A 25,625-nucleotide genomic window follows, 5' to 3' on the forward strand; every position below is an offset into this window, starting at 1 on the left:
CATGGAATAACAATGCAAAACAACCAGTAAAGTCCTAATAATGTCAAATGGAAATAAAAGAACTTTCACTTTTAAATGATTTGGAAACTGTAACTGTTCTTGTTTCTGAATTTGTTGGCGGCTGTAGCTCCGGAGGTAGAGTGGGTCGTCCTTTAAGCACAAGGTTGTCGGTTCCATCCCCGGCCTTGCATGGCAGCTCTGCTGCCATCAATGTATTAATATGTAAAGCACTTAGTCCGGTAAGATAGAAATGCACTATATAAATGCAGTCCATTTACCATTTTTCCTGAATGCATTAAAAGGGTACTTTAGCGATTTAATATTGTACTTCCATAAAACTGACCATCAGGTCTTACCATAATTGGTCAAATTGACCATAAATGATCAAATTTGATGCAGCACAGGCCAAAATCCATACTTTTAGTCCCAGTATGGACACAACTGGATTCTACAGTACACTTCCCATAATGCAATTCAATAACCTATTTTCATTGATTGCTCTTGCATGGTAAACGCCCATGTCTTTTAAACTCCACACGCCCAGTTGGTAACGTATACTTTCTGTTAAAATTGTTAGATTTCAAGCTCGATCCAAAATAACACTGATGATGTCATCCAGGTTATAATAATTAATAATTAATCATAAATATTAGGGCTTGTCAATAGAAAAATATTTAATCTGTGATTAATCACACATTTTTTATCTGTTCAAAATGTACCTTAAAAGGAGATTTGTCTAGTATTTAATACTCTTATCGACATGGGAGTGGGCTAATCTGCTTGCTTTATGCAAAACGTATGTTTTATATTTATTATTGGAAATCAATTAACAACACAAAACAATGACAAATATTGTCCAGAAACCCTCACAAGTACTGCATTTAGCATATAAAATATGCTCAAATCATAACATGGCAAACTCAAGCCCAACAGGCAACAACAGCTGTCAGTGTGTCAGTGTGCTGACTTGACTATGCTTTACCCAAAACTGCAAGTGGACATGTCTGTAAAGGGGAGACTCGTGGGTGCCCCTAAAACCCATTTCAGTCAGGGTCAGAGGTTAAGGGACCCCTTTGAAAATGGCCATGCCAGATTTTTCCTTGCCGTAATTTAGTGTGAGTTTGGGGCATTATTTAGCTTCCTTCACAACAAGCTAGTATGACATGGTTGGTATCAATAGATTCCTTAGGTTTTTTAGTTTCATATGATGCCAGTATCTTCACTCTAGCTTTTAAACTGAGCCCACTACAACCTAAAAATGTCAAGTTGCGTTAATGCGTTAAAGAAATAAGTGGCAGCCTAATGACAGCCCTAATAAGTAATTAACTACAGTGATTAGTTAATTAATCAGTTAGTCTCAGAATCAGCAACTATTTTGATTGATTTGATTTTGATTAATCTTTTCATTCATTTTTTAACATTTCATGGTTCCACCTTCTCAAATGTGAGGTTTTTCTGTTTGCCCGTTGTCATATATAAAAGTCAATTTAATATATTTTGGTTCTGGACTGTAAAACAAGCCAATTAAAGGTATCACTGTAGGCTCAAAAAAAAAAACGCATTCTCATTTCAGCCCTATAATTTACTATGTTCTCAGATGTGAAAAAGCTAAAAGTTCCTCCAGAGCAAAATAAGATACTATACAATGTTTCTCAGAGGCTCAATGATCCTGACCACGGCAATGAACTGATCCTCATGAGTAAAATAAGTGGAGTAATCCATTAATGCAGATGTTCCATATGTTAAAATCCTTTAATATTAATGATAGAATATCCCATAACAATGACCTTTGTGACTAACTGCAGCATCAGAGGGAGGGGACATACCTTGGTGTAGGGGTTCTCCATCCAGGGCGGGTAGGAGGACGTGGCCTCGTTGGAGTCTGCCTGGTAGTAGTACAGGTTAAAGGTCTCCTTACAGCTGCGGTGGTGGGTGCTGCTGGACGAACACTCCATCATGGTGAACCGCAGCTCCACGTAAACCTGAGATGCTCCCCGTCGCTGGATGAAGCCGCTGCGCAGCCAGTGGCTGGATGCGCCGTCGGTCTGACAGATCTGATAGATCCTCACGCCGTTGTTCTCCTCATCTAAACCGCTTACTTCCTCCCACTGCGAGCAAAGAGGAGAACAAAGGGCTGTCAGAGGTTGCGAGATAAAATGACATCTGACCCAGAAAAACTTTTTAATTCTCCTATAAAGACTTTCACTAGGGTCCTTATAAAATTTGTCACGTTAAAGTCCTATTCATCATAATAATGTTGCGATTCTTTGCTGGCCCTCTGCTGTACTGCACCTGTCAGAGACCCGTGGGACACATCTGGCCTGCTGTGGATTTAGATCCAGACCAAACCTGAATCTGGGTTGTTAAATCACTCCTCCTGTTGAGCTGCAGCCCAGCTAGCGGGAATAACAAGTCTCACTTGTCAAACAGAGCACACTGCTGCACACAGCATCCGAGACAGACACAGATTTCACCCTTCAAACACACTTTTAGACTAAAATACAACAATACAGAGGGGGATATCACAAATATATGTATGAAGCCAACACCCTCCACAGAAATCTACATTTGTTGGGGAGGCAAACGTAACAGAAAAAAAGGCTTTAATGTTTGACTTCTGAGTCAACAGCAAACATGTTCGCCATCACTGTTTCCCAGGAGCGAAACGAGCAAGAAATTAACATACTTGGGGCAGAATTGAGCAGATTTGCTGAACTTGAGGCTCAGAAATTCAGTTATGTAAATATGTAAATCTTTAAAAATCCATTTGCAGATGATGTGTCGAGTGAGGCAGAATACTGGTCTGAATGAATTGCAGTGCAGCAGAGCACTGAGAGCCAGGTTTGAATCACTCAGAGGGGAGAATTTCCCTTTTAATCCCCAAAAAATAAATACTATGGACTTTGGCAGCACATATTGCTGTGAACAAAATGTTTTTCTGTGATGAAGATGCAGAAAATATCCCGCAGGGCTCATTTGGATTTGACAGAAATCGTTTAAAGGAATTGTTTAAAGTGGGGCTTTGAAAGCGAATCAGGGAGATGTACAAATATACATAATGTATACATAGTGCCAGACTGATATAGTCATATGGGCCATATGTTTGGCATTCCTTTCAGTACAGAGCATACTGTAGGTCTGAGCGAGGTAAATGTAATTTATGCAGACACATACATTCAACCCGTGCTGAAGGGATAGATTGGGTGTTTTGAAGTGGGGGTATGTATGAGGTACTTATCCATAGTAGGTGTATTACTTACAGTAGATGACAGTCAACACGCCCCCCTGTATCAATAAGTTTCACTTTCAGTTCAGTTCCCTGTCGGAAAAGGGCTGTCTGACGGCAAGATAAAGTGGTGAAAATATTCGAAATATAGCGTACAGTTAAACGGATAGCAATGTTTTTAGGTGAGCCTTTCTTTAGGTGGCTAAAATATGTTTTTCCGCCGTCCACAGCACTTCATTGCTTTGCTCCGGTGTCTGTACTCCTGTCTGTTTCTCCAAACTGGGATTGTGCCGACCGTCATCTACTGTAGGTAATACACTGACTAAAGGCCCAGACACACCAACCTGACATCAAAGAACTAGCAACACCAAAGGCCACCACTTGCGTCGCCTCACGTCGCCTGTGTCTTGGCCAAAAAGTCACACTCGAACACACCCCAAAGACTACATCCGACGGCCGACTACCTCGACCGTTCTGCACCTGAGTGAGAGGAAATAACTCTCCATACTCCATTTCCAGGTCGCAGTAGTCTGGAATCATCATTGAAAAAGGGAAACCGGAAGAGACAGCAGATACCACTTCAAAACACTCAAACTATCCCTTTAATACATGTAACAGGGTTGATCCTGTGTTATCGAGTCTGCAACTGAAGTTTGATACACGTCTCTGTTGAACCACAAAATGATATTGATGATTTCATTTAAACACTGGAAGTTTAACATGAATATTAGCTTTATGTGGTGTCCTATTAAAAAAAAAGTTACTGCAGCATTTAAGATTTAACAATGATGTTCAAGTACTTTTGAAATTGAGGACACAGAATTTATACCCCTCAAATATCTACTATGACAGTATCATAACCCTTTAATGCTAAAAATAAATAACCATATATTAACAGCTTTATATCTGTGATTTTGATGCAGACAGCTCATGGCATCTCGCCACTGCTGTCTGTCATTGCTGACTGAATCACTGTTTTATACTCTTTAGTGGTATAAAACACAAAAACACAATTCATATTTTCTGACAACATGAAGCTTTTTGATGAACGGCTTCAAATGATAACGGCTGTGCAAACTATTTAGAGACCGCCGGCCTGCTTCGCTTTGCATCTTAATCAAAAGCGCAGACACATTTGTTGAGTATTTCCATCTGGTTCCAGAAATCTTGCCAGCATCACTGTAGCCGTTTTCCTTCTGAGACAAGTTGAGCAGTTTTGGTCACTGACTGCCGTTGGCAAAAAATAAATACCCTAACAACCACTCCTCAGTTGATCAAATTACAAATATGTCTTTTTTCTGGCAGCCGTATTCAAAATTGTGGGCAGCCAGCAACTTCAACTCCAAGGTTGACGGGACATATCAAAGCATCTGCTTCCAATGTACTTTGAATCCCACATTCACTCTGGCGTTCCCTTTATTCTGTCAGTTACCTGCCATATAAGGAGCTCTTTTATAGCCAAAGTAACAAAGGAACAGCTGGAAGCCAAAAAAATCCCCAGTCACCACACGGTCTGCGTTAGTAATACAGATAATGTGGTGGAGCCGGGGTTACGTACCTCGGGTTTGGCGTGTGAGAAGATAGTCCATCTGAGATCAGAAGTCTCCGTCTTAGTGTTCATCAAGACCTCTGTGAAAAAAAAAGATAAAAAGAAAAAAAAGATATAGCATCACTCACAGCAGGGAAGATCAAAATGACACGTATAAGACTCATTTACATTCAGAGAAACACACACAAGTGAATTTAAAATCAAAGAGTGAACATATTTCAGAGTCCCTGCCAAGTATCATCTCTGGCTTACAGCGGGATTACGGTAGAAGATGGAGTTTCACCAGTCAATTACATCTACAGAAACATTCCCACTGCCCCTAAAATTGTCTTTCTTCTCATGTTTGTTTTTATTCCCCCCACGTCCCTTGTGTTCCCGGCGACACACCATGCCTGTGGTCACACTAAAGAGTCTGCCTTCGTCCAGAGAGAGTAGCTGGAACAAGGAGAGAACAGGCGAGACTTACATAGATACACACTAATATAAAGATTTAAGCCCCTTCCAGTCACGACCTGTGATTACAATACAATTGATTTTTTTGTAATCTTTTGAAGGGAACGCTGCCAGCTCACAAACAATCTGAGCAGTTCTGCTATGATTCAGGATCACAATAAAATGTGGGAACCCTGCAGAGTTAGGTTTAGGTTGGGTGAAGGGACTTCTTCTTTTCATGTGAGGACATCTTTCTCCCACAGCTGTCTCGGCAGATTGTCTCTACTGAGTTGTGACTAGTATTCATACCGACGGGATGAGGTTTCTGTCACAGACCGGTTTTTAGAGCCCTACGCGTTCCCCGCAGAAGCTCCTCTCAAGGGTGAGGCCGTTTGGTTTTTACCAATAAACAGGATTTAATGCGGCTCTCCTGTGTGCCGTGATCAGGGCTGGCACTTGCATGAGAATGGATGCTGGAGGAAATGGGGGGTTTCAGTGTGAGTTTTTATCATCGGGGTTATTAAGATGTTGAATTAGGCTCCCAATATAAGGCTCAACAGTAAAGCCTGGCATCCAATGCACACACACGCACACACATAAACAACACATCTGACTCACCATGTAAAAAAAAGTTTTCTTTTATGGTTTTATTCTTCCCCAATTTTGGTTTTGACATGTTTATTTAACTATTAGTATATTTTTTCCATCACGTTATTGATTTAAATAATACTGCTTCATATATATAATAAAACAAGCCTGCAATGTACTGAAACCAAAATGAAATTGAAATTTTAATAAGATCATTCTTATTACATTCATAAGATACATGTTTCCCTCTGAATCCTGCACGAGGCCAAAGTGTTGCTTTTCTCAGCTGTTAAAGATGTGTTGTTTCCACCTCCTACTTCCTTCAACAAGTTGCTTTTGTTGTCCAAAACATCTGCTCTGAATATGCCCGCCAAGATCAAGCATCTTATGTTATACACAGATCCAGTAATTCCATCTGTATTCATCCAAATGTGGAGGTTAGACGGCCCTGCTGTTCTTTAATAATACTTCTTCTATTGGTTTACATTTTCAGAGACAAAATTGTTAATTATTATCTACAGTTGTCTTCTCTGAAATGTGCGTTACACAGAATGTGGTTTAAAACACCTCAACTAGAAATGTATGTTTCCCATTGTCTGGCACTTTAGTTTAATTAAGTTAAAAAGTGGTGAACTGATTAGTCCATTCGTTATTAGTTCAGGGGTTCACAAACTTTTTGGGGTCAGAGACCCCTTACAGGGGAGAAAATCTTCCAGGATCCCCTCATACATGTAATCGTAACACAGATTAAGCAAATGCTTACAACCATTTGTACTTTTAATGCCATTGGGAAGTATTTGTATTCTAAAACTTTCAACCGAGACACCTCAGACCTGTTTCATAGTGATAAACAGAAACACACGCTCGTTGAGTGAAGTGACTGATTAATGACAGACTGACGTGATGTGTCACAAATATATCAGAGTTTCTATTGGCCCAAAGATAACATGGGTGGGATTAACGGACACAATATGTTTATGCTATTGGCGCAAATGGTCCCCATCTGTAGATATACACTTTTTAATGATACAGCACAATTTTATAATGTATAGCAAATTATTTCGCGGCCCCCCTGGCAGAGTGCCACGGACCCCACTTTGAGAATCACTGTATTAGTTGACTGACACAAAATGATCTTCTCAAATGTGAGAAGGTCCTGATTTCCTCTGTTTTATATCGTTGTGAATTGAACATCTTTGGGTTTTGAACAACTTGAAGACAAAATAAATCAATAAATGAATCAATAATAATCATGTTGCAGACCTAAAGTAAAGAAAAATACCTCCATCTAATATATTTTTTCACCGCATCTCCCATATCCAGGTAACTCTCATTGTCCGTTCAATAACTGCGAATGATTACAGTCAGTTTCCTGTGGAACGCTGTATACAGGAGGAAAAGGATGTTTGGAGAAAAACCTTTTACGTAGAACATTATGAAGATACGGAGGCTGTCAGGGACTCCTTGCGCTCTATGACTACATCTAAACGCCAACACTTGTAGTATTTTACAAAAATAACTGCAACGCCTACAGTTACTAATCTCTGTGATCCTGTGTAAAGTGAGAGGCAATCGCATTCACAATTTAGCAACCCACATCCCAAAGAAATACACATGGAGACACAACAAAAACTCTGAGACAAATGTTACGGCGGACGTCGTTGTTTAACACTAATGAACATTAAATTGTCGGTTAAAGATCAGATGGACACTTTAGTCCTTACACACTTCAAACTGAACAGAAAGGGATATTTGAATGTTCTAGTTTATGGTAAATCAGCTTGATTGAGGTGTTAATCTTTTAATGAATTATCCTACATCCCACAGTGCACTAGGAAGTCCCAATTTCTATAAAAAATATACTGCTATTCCTCCTTTAGATTAAAGAACATGTTAAACTGCTACACATAAGGAACAGTAAAAGAACAAGTGGAAAACATCTATAAATATCTCTCTGACTCTTTATAGCCTCGTTTTTTCATAATGATTTCAATGATCACTCGATCACGCCCACCGCTGCTCACATCGTAGCTCCTGCTAATTTAATACATTTCCTCAGTGAACAACCCCCCCCCACCCCACACACACACACACACACACTTACAGTAACACACAGGTTGAATTCATCCCCTTATCGTCCCCACTCTCACTGCCATACAGCCAAATTATCTAAATCTTTCTTATAGCATTGAAAGTGTCATTTTCTCGCTCCCGTCACCTGGGTGACCTGTCTCATGCGCAGCACTTGACATCACTAATCATCGGGGGTTGCAGCAGTTTCTTCATCGCATCACGCTGAGAGGCAAATGTGCCTAATCAACTACCCGTTTCTCTTTTACAATCTACTCATTTTACGCTCTTGCTGTTTAAAGTCCTCATAAAGAAACACATACTGTACAGACTTGCCTCTCACCCTGTTCCACTCCAACACCACAGGAGCCCAGCAGCTTTATAACAACAATCTGAGGCGATAAAGAGGAGGAGAGGAAAGTCTGCAGCAGAGAGAGAGAGAGGAGAGAGGAGAGAGGTGGGTGAGGAGGATAATTGGATGACAAAGTTCAGGCCGGTGCTTTCCCCGCATTTAGTCTACCTCCAGTTCACTCCAGCATAATTAAAAAAAAACATTCATACTCTCCATCTCCACCTATCAAATGCATACCTGCCTCTGTTTCATACGCTGATTTTTTTTTGAAGGAGTGGAAAAGCCTCCCCAAGCATGATAATCACTGTTTATCACTGCTCTATCATTAAGGTTTATGAGGCAGGATGTGCAAGCGTGAGTGTTTTCGATGAGATGGTGAGTGTTTCTATTATGTGCATGCACAGCCTTGCCTTTCACTGAAGTAGGTTCAGACTTGAGCCCAGTTAGAGGAAGCTGGCGTTTCCCCCTACATTCTTACAGCAGCGGCGGCGGCCACCCACCCACCCACCGCCGGAAAATTGCCCCGAGTGCTAGAAAAATGTAGGAACAATGAAAACTCGTCATCCGGCCGTATTTAACACCCAAAACAAACAATTGTACAGTAATTACAGTACAATCGTCCACATTAGGAGACAGCAGAGAAGTCTAAAACTGATACCGGCGGTGGAGAGAAGACTTGAACTGAGCCATGGTATTACAATTTGAAAAAATATATTATTATAGACATTATTTTTTTCCCAGGTAAAGACACTGACAGGCATGTTGAGATGTCAGAATTAGCATGGTATAGTTTTTATTTTAATCATCAAACCATGTCGTAAAAAAAAAAACACAGGCAAAGGGAAGGTATTGCGTTTTCTGTGTGAAAGGCAGACAACAATAGAGGGTGTTGTACATGACTCTCTTTTGAAATGTAAAACCTGACCCTGTATTTTTCACAAAGGGAGACTAACAGTATATGGCAAATATTACACCCTCGCTTTCTATAGGGACGTCTTCTGGCTTTAGACAGCCGACTTCAATGTTCACTTTTGTGTTAATTTCTCCCCCTGCGTGCCCTTTCCCTCCCTGTTTTACACTTTCTCCGTGGCTCTGGAGTGTGATGGGGAAATTATAGGCCTATGAACATTTGCCCTGCTTCAGCTACAATTAGACCTCATTTTAATTAAAGAAACAGAGTGCCAATTACCCTCGTACACCTAGAGAAATGGAGACAAAGGGGAAGAACGGGGATAATGGAAAAAAGGGGAATGTGAGAAGGAGAAGAGGATTCACAGATGACGAAAACTAGATGTGTTTGCCAATATTACACCTACGTTCATCAAGCTACTTGCTCTCAATGTCATCTTTCATCTCAACCTCGTCAGCCATCATGAAGCCACGACAGGCTGACAGCAACTTGGTGTCGTTATAATGCATTTCTGTACGCTCAATAATTTCCTTCTACATAACATCTTCCCAACATACAATGAAACTATTGAACCACATGTGTTAATATGTTATTTCAACATAAAAACAAACACTGACATTATTTTTGTGTCGGTGAAATAGATTATGACTTTTTTCATAAAGTAATTAAATGAAATAGTAGCATGAATTGCTCTGCAAAGAATCCCATCTGTTTTCATGACATTTGTTCGGTGGTTTGGGACTTAAAGCTGCTCCATATGTCACGTCTTGATAACAGAGTTACTGTCCTCCAGGTACAACTCAGAACCTCGTGTGTTTCGGGGGAAAACTGCTAGCACATGTTTTAAAAATTTCCAAAGCCACTACCCTGAATTCAGACATGCTTGTGGGATGTCCTGGTGCCTCGGGCAATTTAATACCTCACATGTTTCACATTTAAATTAAAGGAATAGTTCAACATGTTGGAAAAATTTGCCTCCTTGCCAAGAGTTGGATGAGAATATCAATACCACTCTCAGGTCTGTACCGTTAGCTTAGCTTCGCGCAAAGTGAAAACCACAGGCTGTATACAAAGATGGAGGACTCGTCCCCACTTTCTTCCTGTACAAAAGTGAAGCCAAAATATCCCCGATACGGGAGCTGCCATCTTGAGATTTTGACGTCATTTGGAACCAGAGATTACAGAGTAGTGATCGGGGACTAAAGCCGCGGTAGCGAGCTCCCGCCCACACAGCTGCCCGAGCCAATCACGAGCCAAGCACGGCCGCAGCTTGCTAGCGTGAGCCACCTAGTTGCTATGGTACCACGGTACAACTACCACAACTACATCTATGATCAAATTGACACATGTTCTATTACACAGAATCGTGACGGTTAAGGAAAGTTAAAGTTACATCTCCTCTCGCGAACAATTCCCGAGCCTCCGGTGGTGAGACTTCACTCAGAGCAGCTGTCAATCACAGCTGTCAATCATGATGTTTCACCCCTTTTTTATAGCATCAAATAACTAATAAAAAACAAACTTAATCAGAAAAATTAACACTTGAACACACATCAGCGTGATAAAAACTACCTAAAATGACAGAAACCATATTTCAGAAAAATGTATGTGACGTGTATTTTGACTTTTTAGTTTGGCCCATGTCCCATCCACTAACATGGAGGTGGCGGGATTTATGACCTATGCTGCAGCCAGCCACCAGGGGGCGATCCAGATATTTTGGCTTCACTTTTGTGGCGCGGTCATGTCGTCCATCTTTATATACAGTCTATGCTGGGAACAGCTAGCCTGGTTTTGTTCCAGTCTTTGTGCTAAGCTAAGCCGACTGCTGCTGGCAGAAGCTTCATAATCATAGCACAGACATGATAGTGGTATTCTCTAACTTGTCAAAAACCTTATCAGTTCCCAAAATGTTGAACTACTCCTTTAAAAAACATCCTTGATTTATGTAATTTTCTTTCCATATCAATAATAGCAGATGTTAAGGCTAATATTCATACGTAGCTAACTATAGGTCAAATTAAAGAGGTTGTCTGTATTAACATTTAGTTTAATGGATTACAGCTTCTACAAGAAAAGTCAGTGAAGTTTGCTTTAGTTTGTTGGAGTATTGAAATAATTCCTTTTCAGAAGATTATCACATTCATTATATGATTGGAGTGATTGTCCTCCAGCTATTATTGAGCATGGTACAAAGAATATGACTGGTTAATCTTTTAAAAATGAACATTTTTGACGTCCTTGGCAGTCAGGTTGTGTACCATAGCGCGCATGAAGAATGCAAAAGATTTCTCTTCACAAGCTTTCCAGTGTTGTTTTTGTGAGCGTAGGTTAGTGTGTGCACGTGAACATAACAACCTACGCCCTCAATGTGTGTGTGAGCTGTGTTTGTGTGTCTTTGACAGAGTTGTGTCTACTGAGATTAGACCTTGGCTTCCTGTAGTTCCCGTCCCCTTCCTGTCTCCTGGTCTGGTTGGGGAAGGGGGAGGTGGGGGCGCCAACAAGCACATCAGTCACTGTTTAACCCCTCGTCTACTGCATAACAAAAGCCTCCTGCGGCACGTGCGGATGAGCTCAGCGACTTTAAAAGGAGTGTCATGGAGCAGCGAGATGAAAGCGGGGGGTGAGATGAAGAACGGGTGTTAATGTTTGACACTTTTTTCTTTCTTGTCTGTATGGACGCATTTCAATACGTGTTGTGGTTCTGTCCCGGGACAGGATGTGACCTAGTTAGGGAGAAACCAAAGTTGCGACACTGCTGTGAATGAAACTGACTGTCCCAAAGCACTGAGGATTAAGTACAGGTCATCAGGGATCCACTGGACAGAATCATTACATTAATCATTTCCAGTTAAACGTGTGTTTTCCCCAATCAACCTCAGAGTTCTTCAGCTAATAATAAATTCACTCTTTTGACTTCTAGTCGTTTTTCAGCCGAACATATGCTCCGATCCCCGGGCAAATCACCTTTTCTAATTGAGGCTCACTGTTAAACATGAATACATCTGTGTATCGTAACAGAGGGAAGGATTTCACAGAAAGCTTGGTGTTGGAACACAAAACAAATGTTGATTAATACGGGCACCCAAAGGTACATCTGTGATTCATTGCCAGTCCTTTTTAATTTAATGTGGCAAAGTGGAGGGGAAAAACTGTTGCATTATTCAAGTCGCACAAGTTGAAAGCGAATATTTACCTTAATCACAGTGCAGTGGTATAAAACGTTTTGACCCCCACATAAAATGAGGTTAAGGTTAAGAGGATATGAGACATCCACTTGGTTCTGTGCCTTTTTATATCACTGCCTATACGAGTAATGAGTTTTGACCTGTGGTGTCGACTGCTGAACAGCACTTGTGCATCTTAGACTCAAACAGCTTTTCTCCCCTCAGACAAACAAAATCCACATAGCTGTAAGGCCAAAGATGCTCCCATAGAGACGCATGAAAAATGATCTACAGAGAGTTGACTGTTTGACTATAGATTATTATAGAAAGTGTTTGCTGTTGGACATCTGCACAACAGGAACTGGCTAATATTGGCAAGAAGTAGTGAAAGCAATAGATTTTCATATTTAATTCAACAACAGGAAGGAAGGAAAAAAAACGTCTTCTCTGGTTAAATTGTTAATCATTCACTTGACACATTTAAGAACTCCCGAGCTTTAAACACATAATTCTCTCTCATACAGTGTGATTGATTAAATTGCCTCGCTTTAAAGCGTATTTCAGCTACTCGGGAATATTGATCTGCCACTGAGTGAATTCACCTCCCGCTACTTCCAATTATGGGCGCTACTTTCTGAATCCCTTCTTCAAAAATAACCCGACTCTGTGAAAAAAAACTGAAAGGCTTCTTGAGAACATTGTTGCAGGCTACACCAACTCCCTGGTGGCTTCCTGATACCGACTCCTATAAGAGGAGGAGTGAATTACAAAGGAAAAGTTAAAAAGACTTTTTATCAACTCAACAGTATATTTTGGGAGGGTGTGCTGCACTTTTTAAGACCTCTGCATTTCCACAAGCCGTGCCGTCTTTAAATAAAGAATACTATAAAGATAAAAAGAGTCCAAAACCCAAATATATTGCATGTATGACAAAGAAAAGCATCAAATCTTCACATTTGAGAGGCTGGAACCACGAGATGTTTGGCATTTGTGCTTAAAAATTTACTAAAATGATTATTCCATTATCAAAATAGTTTCCGATTCATTTTCAGTTGATCAAATAATTGATTAATCGACTAATCTTTGCAGATCTATCCATGACATTTTGTCCCTTCTAAACCAAACGCTCCTCTCCTACATTTTTCATTCTTCTCCTACTGTTTACACTAATTTCCTCTCTTCCCTCGTCATCCATTATTTCTTCACCTTAAAATCCCTTTCTCATATGACAATGAGAAGAATCCACATACTTCTGAACATAAACTGTATATAAGAAGTGGACGTAGTCACCGTGACGTCACCCATTGGTTTGTGGACTACCGTTTTGAAGCAGCAAGTTCGGCGTTTTGGTCATCGCGATCTTGGTTTTTGGTTGTTGCCATCTTGTTTTTTTGGAACAAGAGGGTGGAGCTAAGAACAACCGAACACTGAATAAGACGTTTCTAGGCGACCAAAATGTTACAATTAACTTTCATGAACAGAAAAACACACTGTGAAAGCGTTAAAGTTTAAGATGAAAACACGGACAACTCCCAGACTGGACAACGCCGTTGTAGCGACCTGTCAATCACAAGGTAGCTACGCCCTAAAGCAAACTCTGCTTTATGGTCTACTTGACTCTAAATGGGACCATAATTTACTAAATGAACATCATGCTGTATTGAAGAATACTTGAAATTAGCGATTGAGACCATAAACTCATGTTTACAATGTTTATTATTCTATACAATCAGACTTCTTTTTGCAACCAGAGGAGTCGCCCCCTGCTGGCTATTAGAAAAAATGCAAGTTTAAGGCACTTCTGCATTGGCTTCACTTTTCAGAACCAGAGGTTGCCTACTGATCAACTAAATGCCTAAATGTAAAACTAAACAAATATACAAAGATATCAAAGTTTCCCCAGCAATATCTAATATTTTATTGTATTTCTGTATCTAGTTTAAATCCTACCTGCTGCTGTAGACAGGAGGAGGAAAGTTCTCTGAAATGTGGGTCACATGTATTGATTGGTGTAGCCGCCAGACACATTTATATTCATCATCATGTACATAGTAATTCTGCTGCTAGAGTCTGACTGAATTATTGGAATACACCTTAATTCTACAGTATTACTTCATTTTATTTCATAAAAAAACACATGCAGCATGTGCAAACATGGGAACACGAGGAATGCTTTGTTTTTGTGAGCACGTCCCACCTTTTAATCTTTAAAACTGCAACTTCCTCTGAGCATAAAAAGCATGTTTCTTTTCAGAGACCTTGATTCTGCAAGATCGAAAGGCAAGCGCCTTAGTAAACAGATGTGGGCTGCAGCACTTTAGTCTTTTAAAAGACAATTTCTGTGATCACAGTCTTTATAGGCATGCTTGTTTTGGCGAAAGGTTTCACTTTGTTAGATGTCGTCAAAGGCCACAGTGTGTGGAACTGCAGAGTAGAAGAGAAAATGAGCTAAACAGAAACTCAAAGACACACGAATCTACTAAGAAAAGATGGTTAGATTGGGAAATCATTCAGTAATAAAATGTAAAGATCATCTATCATCCTGGAAGGAAAAGAACAAACTAAGATGTGTTTTATTTACCAGCACCAAGACCCACCAAAATCCAAGTCTGACACCTTGATACAGACACTTCCCTGCTCTATACCTGGGAGCTACCATACATCATCACGCTGTGCTCTACAAACCAACTGGCCTCGAGTTGCAATCTCCTTTCTAGAAGGCTTGAAGGCAGCTGATCGTTGAGCCGAGCTGTGTCATCACACCCATGAGAAAGTGCAGGTTGTTTTCTAACACTTTCTCGATCCTTCAGGAGGATATTCATCGTCTTGTCCGCAGGGAGGCCTTTAGGTCAGGGTCAGTCATAGACTGGCACCCCTGCAGGGCAGACACTTTGGAGACATGCAGCGCTGAAATCTGGGATGATCTTCCTCACCAGCTGGAGACTCCAGCCACCCCCGCGTTTGCAATGTTCTTCCAATAATTGGATCAGATAGTTTTCCAGTTAGATAACTACTGGTATAGATTAATTATTAGCATGTTTGTGTCATTTAATCGTGAACAGAAAAGACTGGGATCCATTCCAAAATGTTGTAATGTATGTGTGTTCACATACAGGGCTGGGATGATATATTATCCTATAGAGTTGCAGCAGCAACATTAACTCCCATTTGTCAAAGCAAAAAAAAACAGTGCACTTCTATAAACTAATGTATGACAGATGACCTATCTTATTTCAAATGTGGCTTGATGAAAAAACCCACATAGCTCCGTCTACCGCTGTGATGCATCTAACGAACTCTCAATGAGCCCCAAAAATGTCTACTGCCGTACTTATAACAGAGTTGTGTTATCAAAGCCTTTACTAAAGCAGAATCTACAATTCATATTTTGGGGGTGAACGGGGGAGGGGGGGTAATAAGGAAATCTTGCAGAAGACAACGCACACACACACAGCTTCCAGTGACTAATCTGCAGTGGGAGGTGGACAGCTTGAAGCTAACATTGCAGACTCCAGCTAAATAAACCATCTAAAGGATTGACACATCTAAGTAGAGATACAAGAAAACAGACTCTCCACGAGAATTTTTTGCTCTTGTATTTTTTGACATGTCGCGCTTTTTTCATATTCAAACATTCAACACACTGAGAGCTAATTCTCTTCATCAGTGTATGCGTCGCTCCTCCAAGCCTGCGACTGCGGTGTTTGTGTGCTGGCGGTGACCGATATATCTAAAATAAAGATGGATTCATCTCTTTGGCTGTGAAGCTATTTGTTAGAGTACAAAGAGCATCATTTTCCTTCATCGGCCAGCCGCGTCGTGTTTTCAGCGAGGGGGCGAATTCAAAACTGAATTTCAAAACAACACTTTTGTCCAATCTCTGAAAAATGAACCAAGTTTAACAATGACTCTTCTACAAATGATTGGATGGAGTTGAGCGGAGAAAGCAATCAGTTATCATTGAAGCAATGGTGATATGTAGTAAAAGAATATTTTGTGTGCAGCGCTGCCTAAAAATAAGACACCAAGCTGCCAAAAAAATGTGTTTAATGCTTCTTTAAATGAACTGACCCGCTCCTATTTGGAGCATGACTCCCTCTTAAAGCTCTTAGCCGTGTGTGCAGGCTGTAGGAGGGCAGCTAGCGCACAGGAATGTCTCTGTTATGCCGTTGGTTGGTTCAATGCGGTGTATGAAAGCAGGCCCTGGGAGACACGCTGGAGCCGTGTGCATGCATGAAGGTGGGAGCAAAAATATGCAGGTGGGTCTTCGCCGGGTTGATGTCGAACCAAACGAATTGCAACTTAAAACGAGCATATCAAACACGAGATGTAGGTCAACCTATGACGCAGGGGGGAAAAATATCCCAGACTTAAATCGAATGATGAAGCAGGAATTTTTTGACATCAAGGTTGCTTTTTTTAATCAATTCTTGCAGCCTAAGACGTCTCGCCGGCCTCGTGTTGCTCCCCCCCCCCCCCACAAGATTTCATTCTATTTTTTAATGTAGCGACAAAAACACCACAAAGCACAAGACGACAATGGCACGTAGAAACGCTTCACGAAATATTTTTGCTACACAATGCTGCCTCTAACAGCGAGATAAATGAGAAAGATGGACCGGAGATAAATAGCTCCTTCTCAGTTGTTGCCTCCTAATTAAAGTAATCCCTTTGTTATAATCACATCCATATATATCTCACATATCTGGCCCCAGGTGCGTATGATTACAGAATGCAAATAGGCAATATACCTACTTTGCTCATTATGCAGTGTGCAGACGATGTGCACGTATACTTGCACCCTCCCTGCCCTCTCTGCACTTGCTCTTTCTATTCCGTCGACTCACGCCGGTCTCCCCATCTCTCTCCTTGGCTCACTTCAAAGAGAACCCCCCCATCCCTCTAAAAGTGCCATTCTCCTTGGTGCTTATGGCTGATAGGCTGTGGCCTCATTCCCTCTCTGCTGCAGCCTGTCCCCATTGTGTCCCACTCTCACAGAGAGAGTAGCATGTGGGTGGAGGACAGACTGGCTCTCCAAAGTGAATGCCTGACATGGATGTATGGGCTGGTGGGGGTGTATCCTCTCTTGCTGAGCTAAAATATCATCCACCTGCAATTCCCGGCTGCCATATGCATCCTTCACAGCCAGAGAGAGGGGAAAGGGGGAAAGGATGAGAGAGGGAAAAGACGTGGACTGAGAGTACTTGTGGCACTCGGATGCCTGTTTAACTCTTGAGGAAGCTAATCATCGGATTGAGGTGCTGAGGATGACGGGCTACAGGCTTTCACAGAGAGGGGGGAGGTTGCTTTAAATGCAAATCCCTTTCTTATAAAAATCGGTTCCGTTTAAAAGGATTTCTGGGAAACGATCCACATTTCCACGGCAGGGGAGGACAGTCGGCAAGAGAAAACAGCATAGCACCAGTCAAACATCAAGGAGACAGAGGACGTGGAAAGAGTAGCAAAAGAAAAGGCTACATGTCTGTGAAAGAAGGGATTGAGGCTCAAGTTAAGGCCTCTTAGATAAAAAAACATCCTTTTCTGCGCTTGAGACACTTAGTTTAGATTGAGAGGCATTATGCTATTCATCATGCTAGTTATGTCACGGAGGAGTTAGGAGGTGAGAGAATAAACAGAAGACGACAGTTTGTGTAGAAAATGCGAGTTAGTTTAGCTTTTAGAGGGTTGGTGACGTAAATCTTTCCTTCCACCTATCAGCAGATTACATAAATATGAGCCTTTAATTCCATGTAAAGAAGAAATATGTTGTTTGGCTGACTGGGTGTAAGCAACTGGTGACTGGTGCAGTATTTGTTTAAAGCTGCAGTGGGTAGAAATGGAGCAAATATGATTAAAGAAAGTTATTTTTATGAATGGTCACTATATCCTGACAGTAGTACATGAGACAGGTAATCTGAAAAATTAGAAAAGAAGGTAATCTGCTCCTAATGGCATCTGCACGATTTCACAGACCAGAGGAAAACAACCAATCAGAGTTGATCTGGAGCCTGCCGTCTCTGAGCAGCTGTCAATCACTCGCGAACTCCGATCAAACGGTCAAAACTAGGCAGCGGTGATCAAATAGGAATCAATATTCTGTTACTGTAATGCCTATTTCTCTACTCAAATGTTTTCAGAAACATCTTGTAGTGTACTGTTAAGCGGTTGAAATCTGTTCAGGAAATACCAAGCACCGTCCACGAGTCGGCGCACAGCCAATAGGAACGATCTCTCTCTGAAATGACCTTTGATTGGCCAAAGTCTCCCGTCAGATTTTTTAAAGCCTGAAAACAGAGCCATGAGGAGGTGCAAAAGTGTAGTTTTCTCTCAAAGCACTTGAATTACAATATGCTGAAAGGTTATTATGGAATTTTGCCAAATGATGCCAAAAATATTCTGCCTACTGAAGCCAAGATACAGCTGCTTCCACCAAACCAACACCAATCAACAGCACTGCACAACATTATCACTGTGCTTGTGGGGTATATTTGATCATCTTTGTCAACCCACTCCCATTAGAGCACGGCAACTTATTTATATATCCGCTTTCCGATTTTTTCTCCCACATCAAATATGTATGGAGATATTGTTTTTAATTTACAATATGTTTTAAATCATGTACCTCTAATGGAAATGCGAATATATTACCCAGTTGTCTCATTACTCCCACTTGGCCCCTGGCGCATCTACTTGTAGCTTGTGCGAGCTCATTGTTCAGGAAGGAGACAGCACGTGTCATTTCAAGTGCAGAACAAAAGACGTTGATGTCAACTCTTTTGTATAGGGTTGCTTGATTTGGGGAGATATGAAGAAACAAACCACTGCTGTATGTAAAGTTTGCAGGATGACACTTTCCACCTCTTTTTCCATCAGCAGAGGCTAAAAACGTGCTGTTGATGTTTTTCACCCCAGCTCCTGCTAAACAAATCACACTGGCAGCTGCACTCTCTTGTTGCATACTATGTGTGAAAAGATGATTTGTAAATGGAAGGAGGTAACAGCTGCAGTAGCATGCCATACTGCAGAAGCAGGAGATTGCCAGTATGGGAAGATGGATTTACAAGGCTGTTAAAACTATAAGCACTGAGTACAAGCCTCCCAGCCAAAAATAATCAATTTTGCTAAAGAGTCGCCGCCTTTACTTGACAGCAATGTTCAGCAGTCAATCACGCGTCAACTTCAGAACCTCAGCTAGTTCTCCACCACAACTTATCTACAGTCAAGATGCAAAAACACGTGTAACAACAAGAGCCTTATGGTGCATTCAATCCACCTGTTTTTATGCATATTTTAAATTTGCATATTAAAAACTAAGTGGAAATTGCGAGAAATTACAAAAAAAAGAAGTTGAAATATTGTAAAAAAGATTTTTATGCTTGGCTGGGGTGGTAAAATTTGTGTATCAATAAAAACAAAATGCAACAAAAGGCAATGGAAACAGACCTAGCGTATCAATCATGAAGTATAGGAAGAATGTGACTTATTTGTTACTGAAGCTTCCACTCCACTGAAGAGGCGAAAACATCAGATTGACGTGGAGCGATGAGGAGACTGTAACCTTCCTCAAATTAATCACCTCATAAAACGGTTCATATAATATTTTACAAATAGTTTTTCCTGATTTTTCATGTGTTTTCCTACGAATGTTCAGCGTCAATTTCCACTCCAGTCTTTTCAAAATAAAGTTCTGTCTTCACAGGAAACTACTTGGTTAGGATCAGGCAACAAAACTACTAGTTATGTTTGAGGAAAAGATCTTGGTTAAGTTATGCCACACCTTAAGTGGTTAACTTCAGTATGGAAGTTCCATGACAAAAACTACTTAGTTAGGTTCGGAAAAAATCGTGGTTTGGGTTCAAATATCTTCGGAAGTGGTGTAACTTAAGTATGAATGTTACGGGACAAAGAAATCCATGCTGACTTCTGGTTTCATACCGGACACAAACAGCGGTCTCCTGGGCGCAAGTCCGGTCCGGTGTTTTTTAACCCACCCATCCACCCCGCTCATATTACATATACATTGATTTTGTAGAATATATACAGTGTACAAATTACAGTGCATTTACTTTTCGTAGGTAATTCCGTCATCTTCTGAAAATATTTATGGATCTCGACTTGAGAATTTACGCCAACAACTGTATATCTTGATGCAGACATTTCCTATTATTTGCATAATAGTACAAACTATTAGTACTAATAGTAGAATCCAACAGTAGTGGATAGAAGTGAGCATTAATTAGCTTTTTTTGCAGATTTTCTAGAAATTCAGTTGAAATTTGCTCTATATTTAGATGATGGAAGAGTGTCCACAAAGCTGTTACACTTCAGATGATCACAGGTAATTCAGGAGCACTACTAACTCTCTAAAATGCCTTCAAGCCGTGGAAATTAGACAGGACAGAATAGAATACGTCGTCCACCGGGGTGGAAAATTGTCCTCTGAGTTTAGACGAGTGCCGACAAGTTGCATCGCTTCTGAAAATGCTGTTAATATAATTTAAGCTGTGGACCTGAGCAGGTGGAAAAAGACTGCAGTGCTTTTGTCACTGGCTGCGTCTTGCCATTGGTAAGAGAGAGGAAACTGTATGTGCGAGGAATAACGAGGAGCTTGTGTGCGAAGAACATTTATAGCTTACACTTATACCGTCAAATATATTTTAAAATTGCAGTAGGGCTACATTAGTGGGAATAATTAATCCTGGATAAAAAGCTTATGTCTTTCAGTTTAAGGCTTTGGTTATACATTTTTTATTTCTGAGGCAGAGAAAAAGTGTTTGTTTTTCTGTGTGTATGCATCCTCATTACTAATTTCCACCCAAAGCTTGTTATTAATTTCCAGCCAAAGTAATTATCTGATCAAGAGGTCTGTGTTCTAATCTTGACGGAGACAGGAGGAAAGAGAGATCCATGCGCTGCTGAACGAGCAAGTGGTGTGTGTAAGTGAGCCATTTATCCTTTAGTTGGAAAAGGAGGAGAGATTTGGCAGCTGTGAGCTTCATCTACCCTCCCATCAGTTCATTACAGAATTCCCTACTAGGTGGAGAACAAGGGGGAGGACGATCCAGAGCGTGCTGGCAGAGGAGCGGGCCATTACCCGAGACACGGAAACCAGACATCTTGTTCACACTTGGCAAGACGCAGATGTTCTGGAGTCAGTCGGCATGGCGCTGCATGCGAACCCTCAGCCCCCGTATACATGTCCGTCTTCCACGTCGAGCCTGTGCTGCACCTGCTTGGAACCGACGTCTTGTAAACATCAGCGAGGGGGGAAAATGGAGCCAAGTCAACTGAGATTTTCTAAAGGGACATGTTTGATGATTCTGCCACCAAAAAGCTGCTGGTGGGCATCGCATCCCACATATAGATCTGAGGTTAAGCATCTCTTATGACTGAAGAACAAAATCTCAGCGTTGAGTCAGAGGTAGGATCCCAGCTGTGGAGCATACAGCTGAAGAAGAAGCTCCTCTAATGGCCTGATCTCCGGCTCCCAGAGCACCCTGAGTATATGTTAAATGTCTGGGAAAATCCCAAACTTCTCGCTTGACATACAAAGTCAACAACGTTTTTTCCCCCGCAAGAATTCTCAGTAGCTGCAGTAATTTAACAGCTTCTTTGGATGGGTGGTGTGTGCAAGCTGCAAATCTAATGGTACATGTCCACAACTTCCATCCTTCCCATACTTCCCATTCATTGTCTATGTAAGCATCCGTGCAATGCATTCTGGTTGTGTGGCGGCACGATTCAAGAGGACTGACCGTCACGTCGCCCGCTCCTCATTTGCATGAAGTTGATGTCTAGGCTACTTTGTGCAAATGACGGGCGTCCGACGCAACTCGCCGCCTCTGGAAACTCCCGAGAATTTTTTAAACTAAGCGGTGTCGATCCAAAATAAAGACAGATTCAGCAACTGCATGGCTTATTTCTCCGTAAAATGTTTACTGAACTATTTTCCGTGATATAAGAGAAGAAAGTTAAGAGAAAACAAGCTGTCGTGTTGGTTCCGGTTTGAAAGCTAGGAGCAGCAGCCCACGAGGGAAAGCGTTCGTCCAATCAGGTGCCTAGTGTCTAGTGGCAGCCCATCAAGCGTCCAATGCTGGGAAGCGAGGCAATCCCTCGCGATAAAAAAAGCCCCTGTGGACTTACTAATAAGTTTCAAGGGTTGCTCATACTGTACGTTGCAAAAATGTGCTTCTATAGTCTATAGTAGACGCCATACTGTAAGTCCGGCCCTCCAAGAAAGGGCATTCAGCACCAGCGGATACATGACGTCCAGACTCACACCAGAAGCAGTTGACAGATTCATGTTCCTGCCTCAGAGTATGTGAAGTCAGGCATGTTCACAGTGTTCCTGTTTAGAGCAGCTATTGATTGGAATGAACATACTTGGGGAACAGTTTCATTGTTAAAGAGACCATTGTTTTCATGGCAAATTATTTTTTTTAAGTCACAAAACACGTTGGGAACCAGCCAGAGAAATAGCGGCTGTGTCAATGTTTTGCATTAAGTTAATGTCAGTATAATGTGTCCATTCTAGTGAGGGGAAATGAGATGTAGAAAACATGCTTGTTATACCACAATGTCACCCCAAGCAGCTGTGTGTGAGCCTAAAAACAGTACCAACCAGAAATAGCATGATGGAGAATAAAGTCTTCACAGGAACACAACAGCATGCAGCCTCCACGGCAGCACGGTACTTTTTAAAACCGTGCAGTTCAACGGCTCTTAAAGAAACCCAGTTGTGAACCTTTGATCCTCAGTCAAACACAGGCCTCTTAATGCCAACGATCTATCAATAGTTGTCTCTACAGCATTCTTTACCAACTCAGATCAGTTTTCAGTTCCCCCAAACTTCCCCATTAATGTCACAACACAAAGACAGAGACATGGCAGGAGATTAAAAATAAATAAACACCCATGCAGGCCTTCTAGTTGACTCTGATTTGTCAGTGTGGCTCAGTCCACCCCTGCATTAAGCCAATTATCCAGCCTGTTGTTATGCTGATGATGCCGAGCTATACTCGCTTGTAAAACCACACAATTTGAAAGCATCATTTTCTTTAACATTATGACAGCTAATTTCTTATTTGTCCCTTCAGGGTTCACAAACCTGATCCAGGACAAATTGCCTGTTAATATATCAAGTCTGCTTCCAGAAAACTAATATAAATCATGACCCAGATTATATATTTGACACAAAGTGTTTCGATGTTTTTCCTCAAAGCTAATGTAACTCGTGTCACAGAGATACATCTGCATCAACCCACAGGAAATCACATCAGCCCTGCATTAGCCTCAATGCACTGAATGTTTTATTATTGATTTGATGGTGAGCTGGGTAAGAGGCCCTAGGGTGCTGCCTGGGGACCCTTTGATGACTCTAAAGTGAAAACTAGGGAGGAAATGGACTTTCTGAAGACATCAGGAGGGGAACCAATAGTTTTTGTTATTTGTTTTGCAACACTGTGGAAGAAACACATTCAAAATAAGATGAATAACCCACTGCCAGATAAAGAAATCATAATTAATACTGATTTATATTAATAATATGACTATTATGTAGTCATATAATTTCTGTATATTAATCTTGTGTTTTCTGTAACATTGTTATAACACTATTTGGGGGGGGGGGGGGGGGGGGGGGGGGTAAATAAGCCAAGTGATTTTTTACCTCTTCCTGCACTGTATATTATCATTGTTGTTATTTTTGGGTTGTCTTAATTTGTGCAAAATAAATATACATAATTGTATGAACACTTCAATGGATGCATTACTATATTACTAATGCTATGCTGTAACATACAGTACTTTTAATCAGTGAGGTTGCACCCACATCCTGTTCTGATATTTCTATGATTATTCCCCTGAGATTTGGTTAAAAAGCTCTTGCTGTATCTTTGCATATAGCATGCTCTTAAAGTGTGGTTTTACTGCACTCCCTTTTGGGTAAGGAAGAGGATGTAATACTAATTGGACATCTCACTGAGCCATGTATAACCACAGAAGAAAACAAGTCCAGCAGGCAGCATTTTTTGAAGGAAAACTCACCTTCCTCTGCAAGAAGCCAGGAAGAAGAAGATGCACCCCAGCAGGACAACACTGCTCCTGCATGTCAGCTCCATATTGTTGGTAAAAAAATGGTCCAAAAAAATGCTTGAATTAAAAATGAAGTGGCACTGGCAGCTCGGCTGTGCACTCACTGACCGCAAACCAGTCCGCATTTAAAGTGGTCTTCAGATCAGAGAGCTTCACACTGTGGTCAAAAAAACTGCAGTAAAAAAAACATACACTCTGGCTAAGTGTGAATATAAAGCTGGTTTAACTGGGAGGACAGACTGGAAACTTCTCTGGATTGTCCAACTTTGTGTTGTGGTTAAAGTCTGGGTAGAAAACAACACTCCTCTCCCACCTCAGTCCTCTGTCAGCACGGTGGGATCATGGTCCTAACTTGTTGGATCCTCGCCTTTAAACAGCTCTTTGTGCTCCAACCACTTCTCCCAAATTCTCCCCCTTGGCTCGATAACCGAGCAGGCACAATCCGCAACCAGGGCACCTCACTGCATCTGGGTTAGTTACAGAGATAATCCTCATCATCATCAGTCCGATAAGACCTGCTTCCACATCTTCTCCTCATCATCTCCGGTAAACAATCCAGCAAAGTGTGTGTTTTCTCCCTTTAAAGCATCAGACTGTTCTGACTGCGAGGGGAGAAAAAAATAGTCCACGAAAAGGTGGTGGGGATAGTGCGCTGACACGTCTAGCCTGGCCTGGATTAACGGGCAATAATTAGACTGAAACTGTGGGTAAATGTCTGTTTTTTTTATCCCGGGATAAGTGCGCAGACTGGCCGAACAGCAGGTACTAAGTTTGTGCGCTGAAGTAGCTCGTAGAGGCTGACTATACTGTCCGCTGGTCACCGAGGACTTCATCACCGCATCAAACCCGGAATCGAATGGCAGCAGCAGGCTCCGCCCACTATGGTTTCCATAGCAGCAGAGTCAAAAGCACGCGATAAGACACAGGATTTCCGCAGGGAGCCTTCAAAATAAAACCCATATTAAAAAAACAATTAGAAAGTAATAACTAGTGATTTATTTTTATTTTTCTCAGAGTGACCCTTTTCATTTTTCTAGGCTGTGCACACAATTTACAAGATAAACTTAAAGCAGCAGTGGGTAGAAATGGAGCAAATATGATTTAAAAAAAGTTATTTTTATAAAACGGTCGTTATATACTGACAGTAGTGCATGAGACAGGTAATCTGAAAAAAACATGTGTCCTCCGGTGTCCTCTGGTGCTCAAAATCGAATTTCTGTAAGATTTCACAAACCGGA

The 25,625-nt window shown here is 41.2% G+C and overlaps 1 protein-coding gene across 1 annotated transcript in view; it reads right to left on the reverse strand.

Annotated features, from left to right (window-relative positions):
• Positions 1-25,350, reverse strand: part of ephb4a (eph receptor B4a) — a 41,670-nt gene extending 16,320 nt beyond the window's left edge. The window contains 3 exon segments of the mRNA XM_037748663.1: positions 1,827-2,108; positions 4,785-4,855; positions 24,340-25,350. Of these exon segments, the coding sequence (XP_037604591.1) occupies positions 1,827-2,108; positions 4,785-4,847 (345 nt within the window). The 5' untranslated portion in view covers positions 4,848-4,855; positions 24,340-25,350.
• Positions 25,351-25,625: the final 275 nt, after the last annotated feature.

Source organism: Sebastes umbrosus, chromosome 17 (genome assembly GCF_015220745.1).
Source record: "Sebastes umbrosus isolate fSebUmb1 chromosome 17, fSebUmb1.pri, whole genome shotgun sequence".
NCBI classification, from domain to species: Eukaryota; Metazoa; Chordata; class Actinopteri; order Perciformes; family Sebastidae; genus Sebastes; species Sebastes umbrosus.